This window comes from Bos mutus, chromosome 28 (assembly GCF_027580195.1).
Source record: "Bos mutus isolate GX-2022 chromosome 28, NWIPB_WYAK_1.1, whole genome shotgun sequence".
Lineage (NCBI taxonomy): Eukaryota > Metazoa > Chordata > Mammalia > Artiodactyla > Bovidae > Bos > Bos mutus.
In genome coordinates, this window is record NC_091644.1 from 6394510 (window position 1) to 6420989 (window position 26480).

The 26480-nt window shown below is 51.2% G+C and overlaps 1 protein-coding gene across 2 annotated transcripts; it reads right to left on the bottom strand.

The window, feature by feature from the left end:
• Positions 1-617: 617 nt before the first annotated feature.
• Positions 618-24173, bottom strand: ANTXRL (ANTXR like). 2 transcript variants are annotated; one of them, XM_070364619.1, is made up of 9 exons: positions 24002-24173; positions 16674-16769; positions 13857-13926; positions 13215-13305; positions 12047-12268; positions 10578-10616; positions 9339-9422; positions 8859-8936; positions 618-2351 (listed from the first exon to the last, which is right to left on the bottom strand). In XM_070364619.1, the coding sequence occupies exons 2-9, from the start codon at positions 16753-16755 to the stop codon at positions 2124-2126; spliced, it is 894 nt and encodes a 297-aa protein (XP_070220720.1). In that variant the 5' UTR covers positions 16756-16769; positions 24002-24173; the 3' UTR covers positions 618-2123. The 2 variants fall into 2 exon arrangements, with proteins under 2 accessions (XP_070220720.1, XP_070220721.1); XM_070364620.1 differs by lacking the exon at positions 16674-16769.
• Between the last annotated feature and the right edge of the window lie 2307 nt (positions 24174-26480).

Below are 26480 nucleotides of genomic sequence, written 5' to 3' on the forward strand. Positions count from 1 at the left end.
AAAAAGTAGAAAGTGTGAGTTTTTGTTGTCCTAGTCTAAAATACGGGAGAAGCATTGCCCAGTATATTTCTCTGGGTATAGGTCTCAGCTTCAGACAGCTCAGATATGAGGCCACTTTTCTAAAAATAACCTGCTTGCCCCCAGGACTCAGGCAGGAGGGGCACCTGGAACAAAAGGCTGCCCACCTACAAGTCAGGTATCAGCTAAGGGCTGCACCGCCTTTCTTCTTCACTAGGGTGAGGCACCTCTGGTTGATGCGAAACCAAAAAGATCCGATGAGATAGAATGAGGGAAGGTAGGGGGACAGAGTGTCCAGGGAGACATGCCAAGGAAACTCCCATTTCCTGCTGCCTCTTATTGCCATGCACAGAAGGAAGTGTGGCCAGGGTTGGTGGGTGTGGGTGGTAAGGTGTGGGCTCATGCCCCTCCCAGATCTCCCTTGATCTAATGATTCAAAGTTATGACCACCTCCTCCTTCTGTTCAGGGGTGAGGCAGGAGTGATGGGCTAAAAATGAGAAGGCTCTCAACATCCACTAATAAACAGACACGCTGATTTCAGCCAGGGTCACACTAGGCTCTTTATTAAATTACAGATACATTTCTTTGCGTACAGTCACAAAGTCTCAGAGACGGGCATGTATTATATTACAGTTATACACAAACACACAGATATAATATAGGAGCACAGAGCCTGTTTCAGAAATGTGTCCCTGACACTCTCAGGCCAGGACAATGCTCTCACCACTTATAAACAATCCAAAATATTCCATTTCTAAGGAAGAGATAAAATCTCTCTACAAGATTTCACATTATTTAAATCTCCTTTCTGGCTAATTAAAAAAATGTCACACACTTGGTATCGTGAGTACATTTTCCTTTTTTTACCTATAGTTGTCATACAGATATTCAACTAAAAGGCACAAATATAACATTCAAGGAGATGGGAGTGAGGGCGGAAAGTATTTAACGTACTACCAATATGCATTAGAGAGACTAACTGTGGTGTCTCTAGGGTACTCCTTCTGAAGGGCGCCCGTGCTCCGTGGGCTGTGTGCATGGCCCTGGAACATCATACAGACAGCCTGGGTGGTGGGGAGGACGCTGAATGCTAAAACATCTCTGTCGGGAGCACAGGTACTTCTACGTTTGGAGGATGGCGAATAACGGAATTGAACTTCTCTAGGGAAATGGAGAGACTTCACACTCACACACATGTCCTCTAAAATTTCCCTGGTCCTAGGGCTTTCCTTGTAGCTCAGCTGATAAAGAATCTGCCTGCAGTGCTGGGAGACCTGGGTTTGATCCCTGGGTTGGGAAGATTCCCCTGGAGAAGGGAACGGATACCCACTCCAGTGTTCTGGCCTGGAGAATTTCACGGACTGTTATAGGCCAGGGGGTCACAAAGAGTCGGACACGACTGAGCGACTTTCATTATTCAGGGACCTCTGACTTAGGGACAGAGGATGAGATGGCTGGATGGCATCATCAACTCGATGGACACGAGTTTGAGAATGCTCTGGGATCATCGGTGATGGACAAGGAAGCCTGGTGTGCTGTGGTCCGTGGGGTCACAAAGACTCGGACACAGCCGAGTGACTGAACTGAACTGAACTGAAATGAGGGACCTGCTGGTTTAACCGGGAAGAAAACGTGCACTTCCAGCTGGTGAACTGTAGAGGGCCTCATCTCTTTCTGAGACAAGATTGGAACATAAGCAACCAAAAAATGGAAACCAGGAGCAAGGAGTGAAGAAGATGAGAAATTCAAGTACTCCTCTCTGTGCCAGTTTAGGGTATGAGACACAGGATTGTATTGATATTTTAAAGATCTTTTGGGCTTTGTTCAAAGAGCAGAATTTGACTAAAACCCCATCCCAGACCTTGGTGACACATGAAGATCAGGTTTTGGGGACTGGGACTCATCATGTCTAATCCACAGGACATCAGGGTGCTATGTCCTCTCAGGACCAGTATAGATACTTTTCATACAGTGGAGCAGTGCTCACCAGGTTAGCAACCGATTCCAACGCATTTGACCATAAACCAAGACTCAGTATATGTGTCTAATTCAGCAATCAAAGGGCTCTTAATAATCTTGGGGTTTTGGTGCTTTAGAGCTTGGGCTATGGGGGCTGGAGTGACAAAGCGGCTCTGTTGGCTGTCCGGGAAGGGGTAGAGATGAACGGCTGCATTCTGGAGGGGGGCCTGGAGCACATGGATGGGGAGTGCTGGAACTGTGAGCAGCAGTTGTTGATGGTGAAGCACTCCCGGCTGGGGGGAACACAGGCCTTGGGGCTGCAGTGCAGTGGCCCACAGTGGGGCCTCATTAGGGCAAAGTTGACGCACTTTCCCTGTGGGAGACAAGAGAGAAGATCACCAGAAGCCACTGGAATTGGGTGCAGTTTCCCTGGGGCCTGCCGAGCTCCTTCTCTGACTCAAGTCCACCCTTCTCCTGCTGCCCAGAGTCCCCTGATTCCCCTGCTGGGCCTGCCGGTCCCTATAGGTGCTCCATATGCAGTACAGACTTCAGGCTTTGGTGGGCCTGCCATTCAATGTGAAACGTTACCTTGAGCACCTGTGAGGCCCAGCCTTGGGACCCACTGTGCCAAACCCTGTCCTGAGCCACACATGTCTCCACCTGCCCATCCGTTCTCACGTTCCTCTGCACCTACTGCCGGTCTCAGCCCTCAGCTCCTTTCCTAGGCCGACTCAAGCACCTCCTGTCCCCTGGTCACCTGGCTCCACTGCCCATCAATTCAGGCCCTCATGGAATCCTCCTCCTCGAGTTTCCTCTTCCTCAACTCACACCTTCAGTTGTGCTTCCTCACTGCCTGGAAAAGCAGCCCGGTGCTCAGCCTGGTGCATCAGGCCGTCAAGTCCCCAGGCTCCTGGCCTATCATCAGCACTGCCGGATGCACATGAAGTGCTCCTGTGTTCCAGCTACGCTCGCCACGCTCCTCTGCTTCACGGTCATCCTTCCCGGCCTCTCCATTTCCCGTATCCAGACTACCATCCTCTGAGACTGCCTCCGTTTCCCCCTAAGCCAGTCTGGGAGTGCCAGAGGCACTGTGGCTGGTTCCCTCTTCTCTCAAGCCCATGCGTAGAGTCTCTATCAACAGCAGGATTCTGATCCTTCCTGCCCTAGGATTGCATCCCAAACTCCCGAACTAAACTGTTCATTTACTCAGGCGAATTTTACAATCACTTTAGAATCATTTCGGAGAAGGCAATGGCACCCCACTCCAGTACTCTTGCCTGGAAAATCCATGGACGGAGGAGCCTGGTAGGCTGCAGTCCATGGGGTCGCTAAGAGTCGGACACGACTGAGCGACTTCACTTTCAGTTTTCACTTTCATGCGTTGGAGAAGGAAATGGAAACCCACTCCAGTGTTCTTGCCTGGAGAATCCCAGGGACAGGGGAGCCTGGTGGGCTGCTGTCTCTGGGGTCGCACAGAGTCAGACACGACTGAAGTGACTTAGCAGCAGCAGCAGCAGAATCATTTAGGTCAAATTCCCTAAAAATATTCATTACAATTTTCACTAAAGCAGCATTAAGCCCATAAATCTTGGGGGGAAAAGTTGGCATTGTGGTCTAGGTTTTTGCATTTTCAAGTCTTCTTTCATAGCCAAAGAGTAAAGTTCTGTGGTTTCTGTACATTATAGGTCAGCACATATTGTCACACCCATGTGTGGGTATGTTCTTTTATTGCTAGATTATAGATTGGGATCTTCTATCTTTATTTCTAAGCTCCCATATTTCTATTTATTCTAAAACATGAACAGGTCATTCCAGACTTAGTATCTTCTGCCTGTGGGATCCCTTTGACTTTCTCAAAGCAAGACTGCAGGGCACCTGTGCTGAGGCCTGGCTCCTCTCCCCTGGCCACAGCCTGTCACTGGGAGCTGCAAGGAGCAGGGATGTGCATATGGGTTGAGGGAGAGGAGTGAGGGGCTCCAGACAGTGGTGGAGGCCCCCGGGTTATGGCAGAGCACCCGAGTCTGTTGTGTGATCATAAGAGGCTGAGGGAGGCGACTGGGGCTGAGGGGAGTCTCCTTCTCCTCTGGTTTTCTATTAATGAAGAGATCTAAGTTGGTGACCAATTACTTCCTATATTAACTCAGCTGCTCCACAGTGAAGAAATGTTTCTTGAAGCGATTGGCAAATGGTTGGTTGAACCTTAATCTCCAGTGCTTTGGAGCTTTGGCTCCATTTCTGGATTTCCTGTTTATTACAGAGGGAAGTATGTGTGTGCGCACGTGTGTGTGTGAGAGAGAGTCTATGGGTCTGTGTGTGTGTGCATGCACGTGTGCATGTGAGTGTGTGAGAGACTCTGCGTGTGTGTGAGAGAGAGGAGTTGGGAGGGGATGAGGGTTGTTGAGCATGGGGCAGCAGGCTGCCATCACTGTCCCAAAGCTATGATCTGAGACTTTCATAAAGGTCACAGCCTTGAACAGCTTTCAAGTTGGGACTTCCTGGAGGGCAGAAATGCTGCCCCAGCTTTATCACACACGTTTTGATGTTCCCTCTGTGAGCGGCATCAAAACACAGGAACTCAGGAACTCCTTGGCCATGAATGCATCCTACAGCCTCTCTGTAGCTCTAATCATTCCTAGGACAACTGTTTCCAGTATATATTTATGTGTTCATATTTAGAGGAGGTCTGCAAGCAATATAGTATGAAAATAAGAAATTAATATTCACAATTGTTTACACATCTAACACACTGCACAGAGGAAGGAAGTCCTTTCTAGTTCTTTCCCAGTCACTGTGACAGCACATTACAGGAGCTGTGGCCTGGACTTGAAAGTGAGTCTCCCTAGGGTCGTTAACAGCCTTGCTGAACCCTTACACAGCCTTATCATGTTGAGCCTATCAAAGAGCATCAGAACCTTGGTTTCTTTAGCCTCAAAGTGCAGAGCAGTGATCACGTGGCAGAACAGAGAGGCAGCCAAGCATGGGTGAAGTCTGGGCCTTGGGTTGTGGATACTGGCTTCATGGCTGTGCAGCTGGGCAGGTGTATAGGGGGTCAGCTTCCTCCCCAGTAGAGTGTTGGGAGGATGAAAAGACTGAGCTTGTATGAAGTACTCACTGTCTGGCAATCCCTACTCTGTATAAATGGCCGCTGTTGTGGGAATGAATGAGATCCTTGTGTAAAAGGTCTCGAGTGAGTCATACTCTCTGTAGACAGTTACGTCACTGCCAGCATCACATTCAGTGAGAAGTGGAAGGTTTCCTATTTTTACTCAATTTTCCTGATGTGTCTAGCAGAACTGATTTCCATGAACTGAATGGGCTGACCTGGGAAAGTCAGGGAACAAAGAGAATCAGGAACTCCAATGTGGGTTTGACTCAAGACTAAGAAAATAAACTGAACCTTGCTGCATCATTCCATTATGTGTGTAGGAAAGATGGTCTGGGAGAGACCATTATCAGATTTCCTCTGGGGATTAGAAGGCAGTGGGGCAGAGAAACATGGTCATTTCACAGAAGGTTACAATAAACAAGAATGATTGCTTCTGTTACAAAAACGCTGAGTGTTTTGGTAAACTGAACCTTGGAGAATTTTCTGCATTGTATTGTGCTGAAGTGCAGACTGGTTGGATCTCCTTGCAGTCCAAGGGACTCTCAAGAGTCTTCTCCAACACCACAGTTCAAAAGCATCAATTCTTCGGTGCTCAGCTTTCTTCACAGTCCAACTCTCACATCCATACGTGACCATTGGAAAAACCATAGCCTTGACTAGATGGACCTTTGTTGGCAAAGTAATGTCTCTGCTTTTCAATATACTATCTAGGTTGGTCATAACTTTCCTTCCAAGGAGTAAGCGTCTTTTAATTTCATGGCTGCAATCACCATCTGCAGTGATTTTGGAGCCCCCCAAAATAAAGTCTGACACTGTTTCCACTGTTTCCCCATCTATTTCCCATGAAGTGATGGGACCAGATGCCATGATCTTCGTTTTCTGAATGTTGAGCTTTAAGCCAACTTTTTCACTCTACTCTTTCACTTTCATCAAGAGGCTTTTTAGTCCCTTGGACTGCAAGGCTATCCAACCAGTCCATTCTAAAGGAGATCAGCCCTGGGTGTTCTTTGGAAGGAATGATGCTGAAGCTGAAACTCCAGTACTTTGGCCACCTCATGCGAAGAGTTGACTCATTGGAAAAGACTCTGATGCTGCAAGGGATTGGGGGCAGGAGGAAAAGGGGACAACAGAGGATGAGATGGCTGGATGGCATCACCAACTCGATAAACGTGAGTTTAAGTGAACTCCGGGAGGTGGTGATGGACAGGGAGGCCTGGCGTGCTGCGATTCATGGGGTCGCAGAGAGTCAGACACAACTGAGCGACTGAACTGAACTGAAGTGCAGACACATCTAAATCACAACGAGCAGCTGGCTGAGGTTTCAGAAGGCAGCAGCTCCTACAAGGTCATCCCCAGACTCCACTGTTCTCTCTCTGAGCATGTTCGCATACACATGGCTGACTGCATTTCCAGTCCAGGTGGAGGAGTTTGGAAACAACCTCCACATGGCTCAGGAACTGGATGGAGGAGAGAGAGGCTGCACATTTGCACTGCTGGGAACTGACTCCCCTGGGGCTTGGTTTTTGGCACAGCCTGGTGAAGAGGGCCTGGGCGAGGTTCTGCCTGAGCAGAGCTCCTGGGAGTGGGTACAGGGCACATGGGGTGGTCAGCAGTGAGAGGACAAAAGGCTTATGTCTGTCCTTGGAAGGACATCCGGTTGATGCTCCTAATCCCCTGCCCAGGCTGAGCTAGTGCAGGCTGAGAGCCCCCAAGCGCAGTCTTGACATGTTCCCACTGAGGCATGCCCTGTCCTCCAGCTCTAGAACTCCTCACTGAGGGGATCTATGGTTCAAGTAGGAAAAACTCGAGGCCACTCCTGCATAATATGTCCCTGAATAGGGTGTCTCCTGTTATACATTCAGGGTGGGGATTGGGAGCTGACACTGGCCTGCAGAGATGGTAGGCTCCCAGTTGACACCCCATCATTTAGACTATGATTCACTTTAAGGCCTGGGACCAGAACGCAGAAGGCTTCAAGAAAGGAATCAGGACTCCTGCACCCACCGGAATACTCCAAGTACCCACAGATATCCTAAACACTCAGGGCCCCAGGATTATGGTTGGGAGGGATAAGGTCAAATGGGAGGGGGCAGAGGAATGGGAGGGGTCACATCCACCAGCCACAGTCACGGGCTCCCAACCCCTCTCAGGATGAGCAGGGTTGGTTTCAGCCAGCTCTGGCTGCTGCTGCTTACTCTCTGGGTGGCCTTGGCAGCTTCCCTGATCTCTCAGGCCTCCGTTTTGCCTCCAGGAAGCACACAGATCACTGTGAACCCAGAGAGACTAATGGGCAGACTTGAGAGCTGGTGTTGCAGGGGCCGAGCAGAGCCCTGGGTGGATACGAGTTCCCTAATCCACCACTCTGCCATCCCAACCTGAGCTTCACAGAGCAGCCCTGGGACTGTGACCATTTCAGAGACCTGTGCTCTGGGCAGGAAGGCTACTTCTGGTGCTTTCCCCTCTGGTGTCTTGCTCTGTCCTTCCTGCTCCTGACTGAGCATCTCTGGGTGGTTGTCTCTACTGTTTGAGGCATGATGCTGGCATGGGGCTCTTGTGAGCATAATGAGGCTGTGGTTCTGGGGAGAGATTCCAGGAGAATCAGGTGGAGAATGGGGCTTCCAGGCAAGCAAACTTGGGACTGAGAGCCATAGGAACGCTGGCACCTCTGTCTCTGCTGGGTGTGAGTAATGCCTCAGATGTGTCAGTAGCAGTGTCCAGAGGCTTTCTGGCCTGTCCACAGTTTCCAAACGCCCAAGTTCCCAGTCACCAAGAACCAGTGTTTGATTCAGGGAAGGTGACCAATGCAGCCTTCATTAAAGACTCGGGCTCCGCAATGTCCTCCAGGCCCCTGGTCTGGTCTGTAGAAAGGGTCTGAGTTTGGAACGGCCAGGCAAATGATTTCCAGGCAAACCATTGCCCTCCTTGGGTCCCAGGGAGCTGGGTAGGGCAACCTCTGGTGGTTTGTGGGCAGGCACCATGAGATCATGAGTACTGACCCCAAATGGGGGACAGAGCAGTGAGAAGGGTAGAGCCAGGCTCAGAATTCAAGTCTAACTGTGCTCCTCCCAGCCTTTGTGACTTAGTCAAGTCACTCAGCCTCTCTGTGGGTCAGTATAGCTGGGATAATAGTAGTATCTACCTATACAGTTATTGGGAGTATTAAAGCAATTAAAACATGTAAAGCTTTTAGCTGAGCAACTGACCCACAGAAAGAGCACAGTAGAATTACCCAGCATTATTGTTACATTCCAAGGATGACAACTGGAACAATCTGGCTTCTCCCCATTGTCACAGGCAGTGACACAGGAGGTCATCTTTGCTACCTGCTAAATGCAGTCAGTGTTGGCCCAACAACATCGTGGAGAGACTGTCACCATGTCCCACCATTGCTGGCACTTGAGTGACCAGTTCAGAAAGATCTCATGGGTGGGGTGCAGCCAGCAGTCCCATAGGCGTGGGAGAGTTGTGGAAAGGGACGATTGACGGAAGGCAAATAGGTCTCTGCAGACCTTTTCACTCAGGATTGGAAGTTCTAGTCATAGTTCTGAGAAGAAAGGTCCTGACATCCTTGAGATGAGGACACGGAGGGAACGCATGGGTGCCATGTGGAGAATCGTCTGGAGGCGCATGAGCTCCCGGTCTCCACTTCTTGGGCATTCTTCCTGGCAGATACCCAGACAGGACAGGGTTCTCTGACCCACAGTCTCAGGGGGCAATGATGAAGGGCAAAACCAAGACCCCAACCCATGGGGGGCATCCCTGTGCCCTGCTTACCATGTCTCTGGTTGGACACCACATTACTGACATCTGATTGCAGCGCTGAACAAAGTCACACAAGCTATCCAGTTTTCCCTGAAAAGCAGATGTGTTTGTGAGGATGCTACAGGCCTAGATGCTGCCTCTAGAGGGGCAGTGTCTCCTATCGCTTGAAATTGCCTGTCAGGGCTCCATTCCCACCAGTTCCCTGAAACAGCCCTGAACTGCCCTTTGGGGGCCCCAACAATATCCAGAGCTTGGGCCCATCCCAGGGGGAAACGCTGGTAGTGATGGGAACGTGAGCCCTTGTACTTTTTGGCTTCCCCTGAGCAACTAGGCTTGGGACGCTTTTGGCTTTTCTCTAGTACACTCTGGTGCCCACAGCTCGTTTCTGCTCATGCCATGCCTAATGGACCCAGACTTGTGCATGAACCAGCTGTCCTCATCTCCTGCTCCCCAGCCTAGGAGTCAGAACTCCTTCCCGAGGGCCCTTCTCACCTCCATTCGTTTCATTCCCCCTCCTTGGCACCCACAAGGGACAATCACTGTGGGGCATGGCATTTGGCACGTCTCCTCTGGCTCCTAGGGAGAGAAAACACCATGTTCTTGTCTGGCAGCTCCTGCCTGCAGACACATGACATCTGTTGCCCTGGCACCTGTCAAGTACCAGCCACTCAGCAAATGTTTGTGGGAGAATCAAGGACAGATGAGCAGCACCCGGCACAGGAAGAGAGTGGCCTCCATGTGAAAGCGCACCAGCTCCATCTGGCTTACAAAGACGGCTCTTCTCCAAACATCAGCAAACTTCATCCTGTCCCTCTCCTGCCCTGCAGGAGAGGCCGAATCTTGAGGCTGCGCCGTGTGACGGCGGCTGTCAGGGGTGCGGCAGCAGCAGGGGACAGGGCTGCCCTCACCCGCCGTGGGCAGGTCCAGCCCCCAGGCCCCACTGCAGCCAGCGCTATGCCAGCCCTGCAGAGACCCTGTCTGCCGCTGTATATCAGACCCAGGTCCCTAACCGCCTCTTATGGGCCCTGGTCTGGGTCCGCACTCTGGTGGGTCAGCCTCCCCACCGGTGCTCCTGCTCTAACCGCCTCTTATGGGCCCTGGCCTGGGTCCGCACTCTGGTGGGTCAGCCTCCCCACCTGACCTTGGCCCCTGTGCTCGCCTTGACTCACCTCTCTCACAGCTCGATGCCAGATAAGACTCCCTCCTCCCTCCTCAGTCCCCCAGAGGCCAACCCCCAGGCCCTCACCCTGAAATGAGCCAGGGATGAAGAATAAGGAAACGGAGGCCCAACATGCATCAGAGCTCAGGGAGGGGGTCTGGGTCCCTGAAACCTGAGAATCCTTTTCCAAAAACTCACTTGACTCCTGGAAGGATCATCCTACAAACAGTCCTTCGGGAACTGACGAAAAGCCCATTGATTCCAGGAGGGATCATAGCTGTTCCTGAGACGGGCTACCCCACATGCTGATCCCGTGCTAAAGGCCCTGGATCAGACCATGTTGGGGGCTGGGGAATGGTGTTCTCTGGGTGACATTTTGCGAGTCTACTTCTTCATCAGCATCCCTGCCTTCCCTCTGTCACCCTCTCTTTCTACCAGTTCTCTCTGCCCAGACAGGTGAGAGCTGGAGGGGTGGGGGAGGACATCTCCCCATATACATCTGGGGCCTCTCTGTGTAGGGCATTGTGTGCAATGGGCGTGCTCTCAACATCAGGACCAAACACATCACTTACCCTTTCTGGATTCAGCACTGGCGGTGGCTCCTTGAGGGTCTGCAATGGAAGTGATCAAAATTGGAGTCGTCAAGTTTAGTGCCCGTAAAGCTTATCTCTACTGAACTGATGCATTCTGGGGTAGGATCTTTGCTGCATGAATTGGCTTCCCTCAAGTTTCACCCCCAGCCTGGGTGTCACAGCTCTCTCCTTCATGACTTTTCACCTCCATCCATCTTTTCCTGCTTACTTGGTACTCACAACAAGGGAAAGTCACTGTGGTTAAAATCATGGGTTAAAAGGCATGTGGAGGGCTCTGGCTCAGCCACACAGATAGAAGGGGATGCAGCACAATAGCAGTAGGGAGGCAGAAAATGGGTTTTGGGGTGTCAACCTTGGTGTCTGCTGTCTGTAGGTTTATAGCCAACAGGCTCCCCCTCCCTGGGCCTCAGGCTCCTCAGTTATCAAAGGGGAATCAAGACCTCCATGTATGGTTAAGTGGGAGACAGACAGACTGAGGTTCCTGGTCCCTGGTAGAGGCCGCACATGGAGTTTTCATCAGCAGCCCTGATGACATATGAAGACAAGAGAGCACTCCCCAGCCCTCCCGCCTCCCCTCTCCCATTCCCCTGCAGCCCTCCCTGCCTCCCAGCCCGCAGGGATGACTGTCCACCGCCCTCTCCCCTGCTTTCTCTCCTCACTTCTGCGCTTTGCCGGCCTCTAAGCTGCTTTACTTGTCCTTTCTCAGCTCTGCTTTCCCTCTTCTTCACCCAGCGGTCCTGTGCCCTTACAAGCCAAACTGGCCAGTCCCTCTGCCTCCTCTCCCTCCCCAGGGCCAGTCTCTACTCTTCATTATCAGGGCACCTGCCACACCCTCTGAAGGTGACATTTACCTTCAATGCCCCCCAGGTGCCTACACCAGACCAGACACTAGACAATGAGCTCTTATGGGCAAAGGTGGCGGGTACTTCATTCCTGCCTCTCTGTGCCCGGCATAGGGTCCTGCATATTCGGTGACTTTGTGTGACTGATGAGGGAGTGACTAAGGTACCAGAGATGGGCAGGGATCCATGCTGTTTGCAAAGGCACAGCCGCCTCTGAGGTTAGCACTCTCCAGGCCAGCATCCTTCTCTCTTTGGGCCATCAGTGCCCATGCAGACCCCGCTTCTTCCCCCAACAGCAGAGACTTCTGGGGCTTTGATCTATCCGTGTCTTTCTGCTGTAGGGCAGTGTGGTTCTCAGGGGATCTGGGGTCCCCTCTTTTCAGGGGCCAGACAACCCATAGGCCACCTCTATGTGAGGGTGGGAGCATGAGGCAGGTAGCCCCCTAGAAGCCTGACTGTCTATGCCCAGGAGGGGAGGACAGAGTCTGTGCCTTGTTTGCTGGAGCTGGGAACCTGCCCACAGGCAGGACCTGAAGCAGGCCCATGCTTGGTCCCTCAGGGCTTGGTGAGGGCTGGACACAGGCTGCGTAGGCAGGGCTCACTCACCCTCCTGTGGCATAGCCACCAGATGCAGCAGAACATCAGGGACAATAGGAGCAGGGCTGGGATGAGCGCGAAGAAGTAGAGCGGGTTGATGTAGGGGATGACTTGTGCGGGTGGGGCGGGAGGCGCGGGTGGCGTGGGCGGCGTGGGCGATGTCTCTGGAGGCGGCTGGGCAGCTGCTGAGGGAGCTGGTGGGGTAGTCGTCTCTTGAGCTGGCCCCCCTGCCTACAGAAAGAACACATGGCAGAGTCCTGGCACGGACCAGGCGCCTACCACTTGGATCCCACGCCAGTCCTCCCTTACCCCTTTCTGCTTGTTTACCCTACTTGAGGAAGCAGATTCTAGGAGATCACAGCTGGTACCCTGTGGAGCCCTGGGCCACAGATCCCACTGCTGGCCCTGCTCAGAGGCTCTGTCCAGAGACCTGTTAAGGAAGCCCAGTCCTCCAAGGAGTGATGGCACAGCCCTCACTGCCTGCGTTGGCTGAGAGCATGGGGTATTGTGAGGATCACAGACAGCTGTGACACCCAGACGGGAGAGAGGTGGGGTGCGAGAGCAGAGGCAGGGCACCCTGAACACCTATCCACAGCCTCACTCCCCTACCTCCTGGCTCTGCAGCCTCAGGCAAAGCTAGCTGGGTATGGCCACAGCTGCTGCACCCTCCAGACCCGTGTGCCTGGAACCCAGATTTGGAGGGCTTGGGGGTCCCAGAGGTCCTGGACTCTGTCTCCTACTCACAGTGTCCCAACCTCTCCCACTCACCCCAGCTGGAATCCAGGATGGAGCCTTGAGGTCCCCACCACAAGGCCCAGCCCAGGGAAGGTGGCAAGGTATGTCCAGGGTGGGCAGAGCCTCAGCATCATTTCTGGAGTCTGCTTATTGGTCTCTTCCATGTGCCTTCAATGACACTTGGTTCACAGAGACAGCAAAGGTTTGCAAGGCTTGGACGATAAGGCATACCCCAGGTGCTCTTTTTAGTAGCCCTCCTATGGCACTGCCCAAGCCTGATGGGAGTTCAGCACACAGATGTAGGGTTAAGGGCTCTGAGCTACTGCGAGACGATGCTTAGGGTGCATCAGGCTATCTGCTGGACCTGCCCGGAGTGTTGTTCCCTTCACTTGCCTCCCCAGGGCGCAGGGTGTCAGGACAGCCTTAGCTGCCAGAGCCTTACCCTGGTACTCGCACAGTCCTTGCTGGTGAGGCTAACATCACTGTTGATGAAGCTGATACCATTGTTCAGGCTAATTTCAAGGGAGAAAGCCCTAAAGCACAGAGAGGGTAGACAGTGACAGCCAGGTCAGACAGAGTTCTTATACTTGGCTCAAGCTGTAGCTCATAATCTCCTCACTGTAATGACTTTGAACATCAGGCATTCAGGGATATCAGGGAGCAGACAGCATAGGTGGGGAGAGTTCATCCCAAAGTATTACGAGGTCATCTTCTGCAATGAAGTCTGACGAGGCAGTGAGGATCCCTGAGTGAGTTCAGATGTCCTCGTAGCCATGAGCTAAGTGACCAGGGATGGTGGTATGGTGTCACCATTCCAACTCCTCTGTCAGTACAGTACGGGAGTTTAGCTCCAAAAGGCTGCCCAGAGCAAAGGCACCATCCACCCCCGGGCACATCGCCTTCTGCATCCTGCTCTCCTCGGCAGAGCCAGGGTCGCAGCAGATCACTGAGCACCTCAAGGGACTGTCTACCGGGGCAGGTGCGGAGGATGCATGCCGTCCTCCTGGAAACATTACTGTGTTGCCCCAGTAGAGGTGGGTTCTCAAATTCTTTACACCTCACGGTGGCAAAATTGGGCACTTACTCATCTGGATTCTCTATCTTTATTCCTGGGCATATCATACTGGTATCTTGCACAGAGTTGGCTTTTTCATCTGAAACGCAATCACGTGAGAAGAATGTCAATGGACTTACCCATCCGCCCACCCACCCCTCCCCTCTGCCTGCCCTTGGCAAGCAGAGCTCCCACTCTGGCAGAAGCAGCTTCTCTTCTCCGCCTTTTTCTGACACCTACTGCGCACCAGGCGCTGTTCAGGGCCTGGACTCTGGAGTTTCATGGGAACAAGACAGGCGGAAGTCTTGCTCTCAAGGGCCTGACATTCGTGGGACTGGAGAGGGAGTCAGACGATAAAGTAACAAACAATGGTCAAAATGAATGCCAGAGAGAAAAGCACCACGGTGTCAAAAAACCAGGAAGGGGTGGGGAAGGGAGGGGGAGGGAGAGCTGCAAAGACTCAGCATGGCCAAAAATAAATGAATGAAATTATAATCAAACTGAAGGTTTCCCTTTACATTCCTCATTTGTTAATGTTTTTATAGCCTCCTTTTAACTTAGGGACTTTTTTTTTTTTAATGAACAGATGAAGAAGCACATCTCATGAAGAGCATGTCTTATGAAGAAGCATCTGTGTGACTCTCAATACTTTCTCCAATTCCACTTCAGCTTTTCTTCTGTCATTCAGAAAAATTAGATTTATTAAGCTGTATTTGAGATGTTACAGGCACTTATCTATGTTGGGATCAGGGGTAATGTTTTATTCTTTACTTTTTAGTATTTTCCTGTTTTCTACTATGTAGCAGTTATAATTAGAAATTTCTAATGTATTTTTATTGTTTTTATTTTATTTTAATTTTTTTGCCACAGCTCAGGGCTCTTCCCTAAAGAATGGTTCATTTCCATGTGGAAAACTTTTTGGACCTAACTCAACCGTCAGATTAGCTATGAACTTCAGATAGTGCGAGTCCTTCATTGGGACGGAAAATAAAAGCTAACTGCCCAGCATGGTCAGGGGAAAGGATTTGCATCTGAAGGACAGGACGGTTGGGATTACTGTGAGCAGTTTGTTCTCCATAGGCTGTTCACAATCCTGAACAGGGAGAGAGGGTGACAGCAGGCACTCCACAGACTGAGGGCCCAGAAAAGCGTGGCTGATTGTGAAGCAGGTTTCAGCCCAATATTAACTGGTTAGCTAAACACTCGCCCCATCTAGAGAACTTTTTGAAACATAAAAGCTTTACATACTAGTGACAAGCAATGTAAAACTTACAGAAACCTAGGTTGATTTTTTTTCTTTTTTACGTTTCTTTATATTTTCTAAACTTTTGTCTTATGTTTTAATCAGAGGCAAACATAATTAAAAGGAAGCAAGTCAAGCCTCATCAGTGCCTCAGGGCTCCGGGCAGTAAACAGCACGGTGCCGTCGCTTCTTATCAGCCTCGACTGTGTGCAGTGAGGTGGTCAGTGGAGGAGCCCAGGGCTGTAGGATGGCTCTCCTGTGGGAGAACCTGGTCCTGGTCCATCCCAGAGACGTGATGTCTAGAAAGGAAAGCAATACAGCCACGGACCACAGAGGAACATCTGAACACACTTCCTAAAAGACAGGTTGTGTCCCACCTTCCTCGAGGAAGGTCATCTCAGTGAGGTGGAGGGCCCAGAGGAGGCAAGAAGCAGCTTGTGACCTTGGGCACGCTCTTGAATTGACCCTGACTCTGGCTTCACATCTATACAAGGGAGTAACAATAGATGTCTTCTGAGAATTAATTGGGATAGTGCATGTAAGTCACTGAGCACATTAGCAAATGTGCTCAGTAAATAGTTCTCCATGCAAAAGTTTACTGAGTCCTAATCACTCCCCAGAAACTACAAACCATGGGAAATCTAGCTCCCTGAGACCATCTACGCCTTTTGTGGTGTAAGCAGTTAGCAGTGGAGGAATCCTGCCCATCTCACGCGCCCGTGGAAGAAGAAGAGATGGCCCAGGAGTGCTGAAGGGCAGGGCTTGCGCTGGGTTTACCCGATGGCCCTGGAATGAGGAGTCATTGACATAACGTATCAGATCAATGTAGCAGTGGGATTGCTTGGAGACCTGAGGAGGAAGAGGAAGTCTAACTGTCCCCAGGCACTCTCTGGGGGAGATCAGACCCACTTCAGTGATGAGGGCATATCTCCTGCCCCGTCTGTGTGCTTCCTCAGGCCACTTGCCCATCGTGGAGGAACACTTAGCGCCTGAATATTTCCAAATAGTAGCTATGTACACGATAGGGCTTAGTTGTGTACCTACCATACGAATGGCCCCATTGTATAGGACAGATAATAGAGACTGAGAACAGAACACTCATTAGGTCAAGATCACACATGTCAAGTGGCCCTGAGCCAGAATTCCAGGGTCCGGGCTTGGCAATTGGCATCTGCTCTCCATACCACCCTCCTGGGAGAGCTCAGTGCACCTGGCCCAGATTCAGGACCCTGGGGGTGCCATCACTTCCCACCAGAAGAGTTGTGAGATTCAAGTACTTGTCTCTCAAGGGAAGTGAGGGCCAAGGGAAGTGTGGGGGGAGTGCAGCCGTAAGGGCAGACCCAGCATCCCAAGGCCAGCCTCTGCAAGGGCAAGCTCTGAGCCAAGATGGTCTTGATGTGCTGGAGCTGATACCTTCCAGACTAAGACAAAGTGCAAGGTGGCCAGTCTTACCAGCCAGGTGGCTCCTTCCATTGCCTATGTTGCCTCCATCCTCACAGTGTCTGCAGTGAATGGTCAGCAAAGGCTTTGATGGCTTAGCTGGCTAAGGGAATGCAGTGTGGTGTGGAAAATGTGTCACTTGGTGGCACTGAGAGGCTACTTACCAATTAGCTTGTCTTTGAATTTAAATCTACAAATAACTTCATCCTCATTCTTTGCATTATTAAAACCTTTTCCAGAAATCATCAATTCATATTCATCTGCAAGGGCGACACCCAAAGGTCTGTTATTAGGAGAGTGCTGACTTCCTTCTGATCTTACAGTTACGATGGGCCACGCTATAACTGAATTCTCAAGGATTCCAATAAGCAAGCAGCTATGTCTGAACCAATATATGGGCACACACTGGGTCTTACCTGGCATCACAAAGGGTAAAGCTGAGGTGCCTGGGCCTTCAGCACTTGTGCCTGGGCCTCCCACTGCTGCCTTTGGTTCATCAAGCTCATTGAAGGCACCCTGTCTGCTACCCTCCATGGGGCAAACCCAGCCACAGGTTTCTGACTTTGAAGTCCCAAGGTCTTCCCTAAGAGGTGCAGGCAGTGTTCCTTACCAGGCCTTCCCTTACATTAATGACCCGGAAACAAGGTAATGCAGGCTGAAGACATTCCTGACCCTTGTCTGAGCTGAGCACACAAGACTAAGTGCTTGTGGGCCTTTCTCACACTCAGGGGTCTGTTCCTCCTCACTGTGATTCTCTATGCCAATGGCAGGCTGGATACCCCAGGAACAGGGCCAGGACCTGGGTAAAGCAGGGCCAAGAAAGGAGGCGAGGACGCTGCACAGGAGAATCACCCATGGAGGGTGAAATCCTGTCTTAGCTGTGGTTCTGAAGTCTGCAGTGACTGCTCTTCACCTCATTCTTCCTGTCGCTTCATGTACCTCACACAATGCCCCCAGGGATTCACCAAGCATTTCCTTCTGTTAGGGTGGGAGACTTTGATTTGCTAAGGTGTAGTTCTGGGCCATCGGAGAAGGCAATGGCACCCCACTCCAGTCCTCTTGCCTGGAAAATCCCATGGACTGCAGCCTCCGCAGTCCATGGGGTTGTGAAGAGACTAAGTGACTTCACTTTCACTTTTCACTTTCATGCATTGGAGAAGGAAATGGCAACCCACTCCAGTGTTCTTGCCTGGAGAATCCCAGGGACGGGGGAGCCTGGTGGGCTGCCGTCTATGGGGTCACACAGAGTCGGACACGACTGAAGCGACTTAGCAACAGGAGCAGTTCTGGGCCATAGCCCTAGCCAGGCTGCTAGCCAGGCCATAGCCCTAGCGCCAGGCTGTCCCCACTGGCACTTCCTGGCAACTGAAATACTAACGGATCCAGAGAAGGCAGCCAGTGGACCTAGTCCTGGGGAGTAGATCAGGATAAATGCAGGTCTTCCAGCTACAAGCCCAAGGTCAATAGCCTCTACCCCTGTTCTCCTAGTTAAGATCATTAATTGCCCAAGATCAATTAGCTTGAGGAATATTCCTCAGAAACGTCAGCACAGCTTTGGACCTGACAGTCCCCCTCCTTCAAGTCTTCCTGTAGTCCCTATCAGATCAAGGTGAAGTTTGTAAATTCTCTGTTTTGAGGAAATCAGATTTTTGGGCTGTGGGCTGAAGCTGTCCTGCTGACATGTTTTTATAGGCTTTCAAGTATTTTCAAGAAAACGGGAGTCCATGTTTAAAATGTGAACATTTTCTCTACTAATCCAGGTTCCTAGTATTCTTGGAAAATGGGAACACTTGGCATGTGTGGGTTTGTATTTCTGCATGTCAACCACTGGCTGGGGCAGAGGCCACTGCCCTCAGAAAGGGAAGCTCTCCAGGGGCCAAGTGCTTGCCCCTAACACTATTGCCCATCATCCTTGGCTTGGCCTTGGGCCACTCCTCTTTCTCTTGGTACTTGCCTGGTCTAAGAGGGTACCTGATGCATTGACCTGTCCTTGGAAGAGCTCGAGCAACACGGAAGCATGGAGAGAGCACTGAAGCTTTGACAAAGCGCAGGGAAGGTGAACTGATCGTCTTGTGCTAATACATCAGTGCCTTTGTGGCCCATTCAGGGCAACCTTGAGGCCCCTTAGCGACATCCCCCACCACGCCCAGTAGCCAGCAAACCAATGCTGCTTCTGAACCCAAATCTGCCAGGTTGCTCCCCCACTGTTCACATTTCCTAAGAGCCCTGCCCACCACGGCATAAGAATCGTATTTGTCTAGGAAGAAGCAGCCGGAACTGTGTCCTGCAAACACGCCTTTACCAGCACAACTTAGTCCAGCCTGAGCAAGGCGACTGGGCCTTAATCTCATGGAAGTATATTTCATAATTCATATTCCAGGATTATTTACTGCAAAGAACGGTTTCCTTGAAAAGTAGAACCATAAACCAATGAAACATATTTTAATTAAAGCTACAGGCAATGGGGAAATCAGGCTTTAGATGAGGCAAAAAAAAAAAAAAGAAAAAAAAGCCAATTGAAGCTTTTCTGCCATAAGCAAAAAGCCAAAAGGAATCAGAAATGAGCAAATAAGTGCCATGCCAAAGCTTACAACTCCTGTGTTCATCCAAATGTTGTTTCCCACTAATGGGCACCTACTGCACACCAATCTTTACACTTTCTCCCTTAAATCTCCTAACAGCCCCATGAACTTAGGCATGAGCTAGGCAAGATTTACTACTCAATTTTACGCAGAGGGATACTGTGACTTAGAAAGGGCAGGTCACTTCCTCTGACCCAAGGCAGGTACAGGGACGTGACCTCAAGTGCCCAATTTAGGACACATTTACATCACGTCTGCTCCTGTCTTAATTCCAAACATCCATCACTCTGCTCTCTGGGGACATGCCCTTTCTGACCTGAGTCTTCAGCTCACAGGGCTCTGAGTTGAAACCAGAAAGCCCCAGTAGAGGACCTGGCTGTCCCAGCTGCATGGTGAAGATTGGGCCCAGCCTCCTCTATGTGGGTGACTGGAGGGAGGGCAGCAGCAGAAGGCGGGGTCGGACGACAGCCCAGAGCACTGACCACACTGGCTTCCTCAGGGGCAGTGCTCTCTGCCCTCTGCCTGGGCGCCTTCCTTCCTCCTTGGTTCTCCTGCTGCCTCCAGCTCCGCTCACGTGCTGCTTCACCTCTGCAGTGGAGCCCCCCTCTCCCAGGCAGTGCTGCTCTCAAAGAGGGGCTGCTGAACTCTGGCAAGTCTCCAAAGTGGAAGGCAGGGTGGTGGTTTCAATATTTCAGCAAGAGAGACTTCCGGGTAAAGGACTTTTGCTTTGCCCAGGAAGCTGTCCCTCTTGCTTTCCAAATTCCTCTCCTCATACCCCAATTCCTCCAACAGTATCAACCACAGGAAGAAAATAAAGTCACAGGGAGGACTGAAATAGGCTTCCAGGGCTGTATTTGCTGCACATCCCACACGGCTTCACTGCCTACAAGCCCTCAGGCCCTGGAAGGGAGACTGAGTCTTTCTGGAACAGAGAACTTTCTCTCTGGAAGAAAAGTTGTACATCAAGTTGTCTGGGAGCTCTAGAGAGAGGAGCTGACGAGGCAGGCTTGTCTGAGAAGGCTGGTGGAGCCGAGCGTGGAGAGGGCGTCCAAGCTGCTTGGGACTGACAGGGGCGCACAGGTGGAAGTGGCTGGCCCTGGGGAGAGGAGGCGGGGGCACCACATGCGGCGTGGCACAGCCACTTTGAGAGAGACTGGACACTGCCACCCATGAGCTGGGCTTCCCCTCAAGGCAGTAGTTGTACTTTGGTCTTGATTGCAGGGAATTCCTTTCCCAAGCTCATAGAGAGGTAAGCGTCGGGGTGGTCCGACAGTATGACTTCTAACATCAACCTGTTAGGAGCAGTCTGAATATTGTCTCCCCAAGACCAGTGAAATGAATTGGTCCATCCATACAACGGCATATTATGTAGAAGGTTGGAGAATACTCTGTACTGCGTGATCCTATTGATGTAAAATATCTCTGTAGAGTATGTTTAGATAGGAATTTCCATATCAAAGTTGAACTCCGTGGTTGTTAATTGGGGAGACCATGGGATGGGACAAGGGGGGACCTTATCATGGTGGAGGGACAGCCTCTGCCCAGGCTGGTTGCAGGGGTATCCCACACTGTTCTGCACGATGTGCCCTGCCTTCATCCCTGCCCGACACAGCCTGCCCCACCCACCCTCACAGAGGGCCTCCAGCCCCAATGTGGAGCTGGACAGCAGACCTCAGAGGGAAGCCCCGCTCTGCCCCGGGTCCTACTGTGGCCTCCACTGGGCCCCACCTGCTGGCCTTCTTGCAGACACTCACTCTGGTCTGGTCACATACAGAAAAATGAGCCATGAATAAAGCCCGAATAAACCTTCCTGCCTGGGTTTATTTGGGCTTTATTTATGGGTCAAGCCTGAATAAACCCAGCAACACACAGGAGGGATGAATCCCCAAACCATAGTGCCCAGTGCCGCAGGCCAAACCTCTCACTCATCCTTCGTGAGTCACCGGAGAGAAGTTCTAAAGCAGCAAAATAGCCTGTGGAGGAAGAAATCAGAGAGCAGCTGCCTCCAGGGGATGGGGGCAGGGATTGCCTGGGAGGAGAGCTGAGGCCGCATTCTGGGGACAACTCTGATGTTCTGAACCTTCAGTGCGCATTTTTCAGAACTCATCAAATGATACACTGAAGTCTGCTGCATTTGAAAAAACAAAACAAAACAAAACTCAATGAAAAGTGTTCCACAGGTAAAGATATGCAGAATAAAGGGTTTGTGGGTGTGGTAGTCTGATCAGTATAAGTTATTTTGAAATGCATCAAGAAATAAGACGGATTGATGAAGAGAGAGAGATAAGAAGGAGAGAGGAGTTAGATAAATATGTGACCAGGGATATATGGTTAGATATTAATTGCAAATCCAGTGGAGAGAGGAATGTTCATTGTACATTCATTTCCATTTTTGCTATGTGTTTTAAGTCTTCTGTAATAAAGTGTTGGAATAAAAACAGTGAAGTGGATGATTAAAAAAATATATAATGCTGTAGACACAGCCAAGCGGAAGTTACGGTTCTCACTGAGTGATGAGTGACTATGAGAGACCAAGGGCTGTGAGAAGCCTGGGGGCCCAGCTGACCAGGAAAGGCTGCGGATTGAGGCGCTCTGAGAGTGAAGTCTCATGGGCTGGGTGGGCTGGACACTGCAAAGCTGGCCAAAGTTTTGCAGGAAACCCAATACCCCCACCCCCAGCCTCTGCAGCAGATGGGCAGACTTAGAGTAGAGGCTAATTTAAAGGCCCAGTTGTCTGGCTTGGGGGCCTCACCTCCAGAAGGTTACAGAAGTAGCCTTCTCTGCCCTTCGGGTCCTATGTAGAGGATGGGCTGGAGCAAAGGCCTAGGGGCAGGGAGGCCAGCAGAAGCCTCTGCCTATTCCTAGAGGCAGCCCAAGGTGCTGAAGCAGCTGCGTGCCTCATGCTCACATCCTCCTGGCTTTCCCTCACTAGGCTCACTGACTTATTCAGAATGACAGCTTCTACTTTATTTGGGGTCCAGGTTCCTGCCTTGAGCTTTCCCTCCCAGTGACAGTCATGCTGTGTGGCAGCTTTTGACAAGATGACAGTGATTGTAAAGGTCAGAGCAGCACCGCTGGGCCCCACTGGCAGAGGGTGTGCAGCAGGCACCTGTCACCCCAGCTAGGCCACCACCAGGCATGAGTGACAACAGGCATCCTCCCCTGAGGTCTGCAAGCCCGTGTGTGTCCTGGGGACATGATCAGAGAATGGAAGCTCTCAGGCTGCTTGCAAGCTGGGACGTGCAAGGAAAGCCCCTGCACGTGTGTGGGGTCTCCTTCCATGGCCACACCTTGCACAGGCCACAGGGTCAGAGACAGGAAGGGTCAGAGAGCTTCCACCCACTGAGGGCTCAGCTGGAGATGCTCTCACCCTGGGTGTTCTTTAACCACTTCCCTCCCCAACCTGAGCTCAGCAGAGAGGTAGGGGAAGAACCAGGGGTCAGTGATGGAAGTCTTAGTACCAGCTCCTGTAGGTGAGGGCCACCAGCTTCTAGATCCCGTGCCAGTTGCCGTGAATTCCACTGCTTCTATGTCCCACTGCAGATCTGATAGAGGGTATTGTTATTTCTACTTCTTGGAGATGAAATTGGAGGTGGTAGATATTCAGCAAGTTGCCTCGGTTTCATGTTCTTGAGCAGCAGAGACCGGATATGAACGCTGCTCTGTCTGACCCCACAGCTATCGCACCGTAGTCTTGCAGTTCTGAGGACCACAGCCAGGACCAGCTTCCTGGCTGTGCATCCAGCTGCATGCAACTGGATGCTGTTACTGGGAGCGTGTGCTTATCCAACCACCTCAGCTCTACAAGTCCCAGCAATGTGGATGCTTGAGCTGGCACACACAGAGCTCAGTTCAGAGAGAGAGCTTCTATCAGCAATGCGACACACAGGATCCTCCCCAGTCTGATGCAGGGACCGTCCCAGGGGAGGGACGGCATCCTCATCAGGTTTCAGATCTCAGGGAGAGGCGTCCCCGCTGAACCACTGGGGGTAATGATAGCTGTGAGTATTTTTTGGATGCCTTTGTCAGGATCTGTTACTAGTATGACATTGACCATGAACTAAGTCCAGTTCTTTTCTTCATCCACTGAAATAATCATGTTTTTCTTCATTTTTCTGATGAGGAAAATCACATTGATATTTTATATATTGAATCGGGTTGGCATTTCAGGGGTGAACCCTAATTAGTCTTGATGCATTTGTCCTTTTTTATGTTGTTGGCTTCTGTTTGTTAGTGTTTTGTTGAGGGTTTTTAAAATTAAGTTTTTCTTATTTCTTAGTTAAATTTCAAGTTTTGAGCTAAAAAAATATGTGCGCTTATAATCAGCTGTAATCAGTTAGCAATATTTTTGTGTCAGGTCATTTTGTGGCATACATTAAACAGACAGAGCTGTTTGTCAATTACATCTTAATAAAGCTAGAAAGAGAAAGCAAAAGTCGCTTCATCATGTCCAACTCTTTGCGACCCCATGGACTATGCAGTCCATGGAATTCTCCAGGCCAGAATACTGGAGTGGGTAGCTGTTCCCTTCTCCAGGGGATCTTCCCAACCCAGGGATTGAACCCAGGAACCCCACATTGCAGGTGGATTCTTTACTAGCTGAGCCACCAAGGAAGCCCAATAGCTGGAAGAAAGAAGTAGTTGTACAAACACACACACACACCACAACCCCCTACACACACACCTCACACACAGTCTCTTATAGGCCCGGTGTAGTCATCTGCCCCAAACTTCTGTGCAATCACCCTGCACACTCAGATTCCACACTCACACATACAACTCACACTACACACACAAACCATATATACTGAAACCATGTGCTCAGAGCACACCCATAAGGCACACTGGACATGCTAAGAACTCACACAAACACACACCACTGTATTTACAATAGCAACTCCAGCTCTTACCTCCCACACAGATATCGGAAGGCTCCACAGAAGTAATTTCAATACAGGACTTAGTTTCGAGCTAAAACAGGAAGATGAGGGACAGGAGCAGGGGATGTGAATGGCAGGAACTTGTGGAGAACCCACCTCTTCCCGCTTCTCAAGTCCAGCCCTCACTCACTGGATCAACGATGTCTTTAAGAGCCTTGAATCCTTGGTTCACTGCAAACACGTGATACGGGCTGTCTGCAATTTCTATTAACTGCAGTGGAGAGGAGAGGGTTGGCACACAGCCAGAGGCTGAAAACACAATAGATCCTATCCCAGGAAACGGACGCTTGCCTGCTGCCATGTTGGATTCCAAGGGCCACTCTCTGGCATCTATCAGCAGCCCCCCCTCAGGAAGTGGAAAGCTCCTCCACCCACACCTCTGGTGTGCAAGTTTACACAACACTTGCTGTTCACATGCCATGACTAGTTGTCCAAACACTTGGACTGGGGTAAAGGGACATCCACTGGGTGATGTTGGGACAGCTGTCTCTGAATGCTTTCACCAGCTGGGCTCAAAAGTGGCACGTGGTTCCCCGTTCAGAAATACCTGATGCTCCTCAAAGTTTTTTACACCCACGCAGTATACTGTCGCTCCCATTTGCCGAGCCTTGTCAGCCTACGAGAAAAAAAGCGTTGAGTATAATTCGTCAAACAAGTGGAACCCAAAGCTGGTGACGATGGTCTGGACTCACTTCTTTTACAGTTTCCTTTAGTGTCTTTTCCTCCAGAGTTCCATCAGTCAGACAGATAATCATGGAATGAACCTTGTTTTCTGCAGGAAAGATTGGGAGTTGCCTTGTGAGCAAGGCACCTGGAGGGACCTGCCTCAGGCTGCCAGGCCCACAGTGCGGCTCCCACACCTCCTCCTGGGGAGGGGCCACCCTGACCCCAGAACTGCCACCCAGAGCACCCCGAAAGAGAAGGCGCCTTAGCCCAGGACCCACGTGACAGGTGAGGAGCCTGAGCCGGGCTCAGAGTGCTTCCTAGTGACCCTCACTAGGGGCAGGTGGACAGCCTTTATCCTGAATGGCAACTGCAGCTACTTCCCTGGCAAGGACAAGCCCCTCAGCTGAGCTCGGGGAGGAGCAGCCAGACTGACCGACACAGGCTTGGGCAGTGGCCCCGCCCAGCTCCCTGCCTTCCCAGCAGCCTGCGCTTCCTTCCCGATGAGGCCACAGCCCCACAGTCTACATGCCGGTGGTTCTGGGCCGAGCACAGCCTTTCCCACTGTTGGAAACACGGTCACAGGACGAGAGTCAACCACAGGGGAGAGGCTGAAGGGGCAGAGCCAGGGCCGTGGGGGACAGAGTGTGGGCAGGCAGGGGCACCAAGGCCTCTGCTCCCCAAACTGAACTCTATTTACTCACTGTCCCTGGAATTTCTCTTTTCTTTTTCATGCAGCTCAACTATAGGTCAAGCACTTGATATCTAGTAAGAACCAGGAATGTAATAGATGATCCCATGTGGTTCTCAGGAACATCCCTGGGGGAGCTTTTCATCCTCACTGCAGGGAGGAGGGACCTGCAGCACAGAGAGGGCAAGGAGCTCGCTCCTAGAGTCAGCGCCAGGAGCTGGCCGAGGAGGGTGTGCACCAGCCCTCGCTGAGGCCCGGGCCTGGCTCTGTTCCCCTGAGCACAGTGACGTCAGCCGGCAGCTTACCTCCTGAGTGAGCTTGTTCAATTTGCTCAATTGCCTGCAACAAATTGAAGGAAAGTTGGGGGAGGTGAGAAGTGAGAAAACCCAATAATTCTTTAAGAATGTGACAAAGCAGAATAAATTCTCAGGGCTGTAGGATCTGTACCTTTTTAAATCCTTCCTGCATGTATGTGTCTCCTGTAGGCACTATGTTCTGAAGTCTGATAAGACCATCATGAACTTCATTTCTGAAAAAAGTCAGGAAAGGGGATTGAGGAGGAATGAAGGTTGACTGTTAGAAAATAGACCAGCTGCCGGTGCCATTCTGCTCTGTGGAGCCCGCCTGGACCAGAGAACACAGTGGCCCTGTTGTGACCCTTCTGTCCATGTCTTTACACCGACAGGACTAACCCTAACGCTTCTTTGTCCATCTCCCAGTGAGCATGGAGGATGCTGCTTTTCCGTCCCTTAAGCAGGACCTGGCTTTCGATGTGCTCATCCCTTTCTCAGCAGGCAGACCTCAGGGGACTCAGCAAGTGGTGAGTCCGTGGTGAGAGGGGAGCACCCACGGATGCGCACCTGTGGATCCAGCACCCCCAACATGACTGGAGGTACTGCTGGCACCTAAGGGGTCCCTGGTGAGGGCACATTATCCTCCAACAAGCAAGGCTGCGTTTGGAGAAGTCACTCTGCTGATGACTCTGCCATGCCCCCTCATTCTCTCCCACAGGCCCCCTGTAGTAGATAGACTTGGTCCTTCCAAACCACTTCCCTCACTGGATCGGTGCTAAAGGAAGTAGTCAAGCCGCTCCAT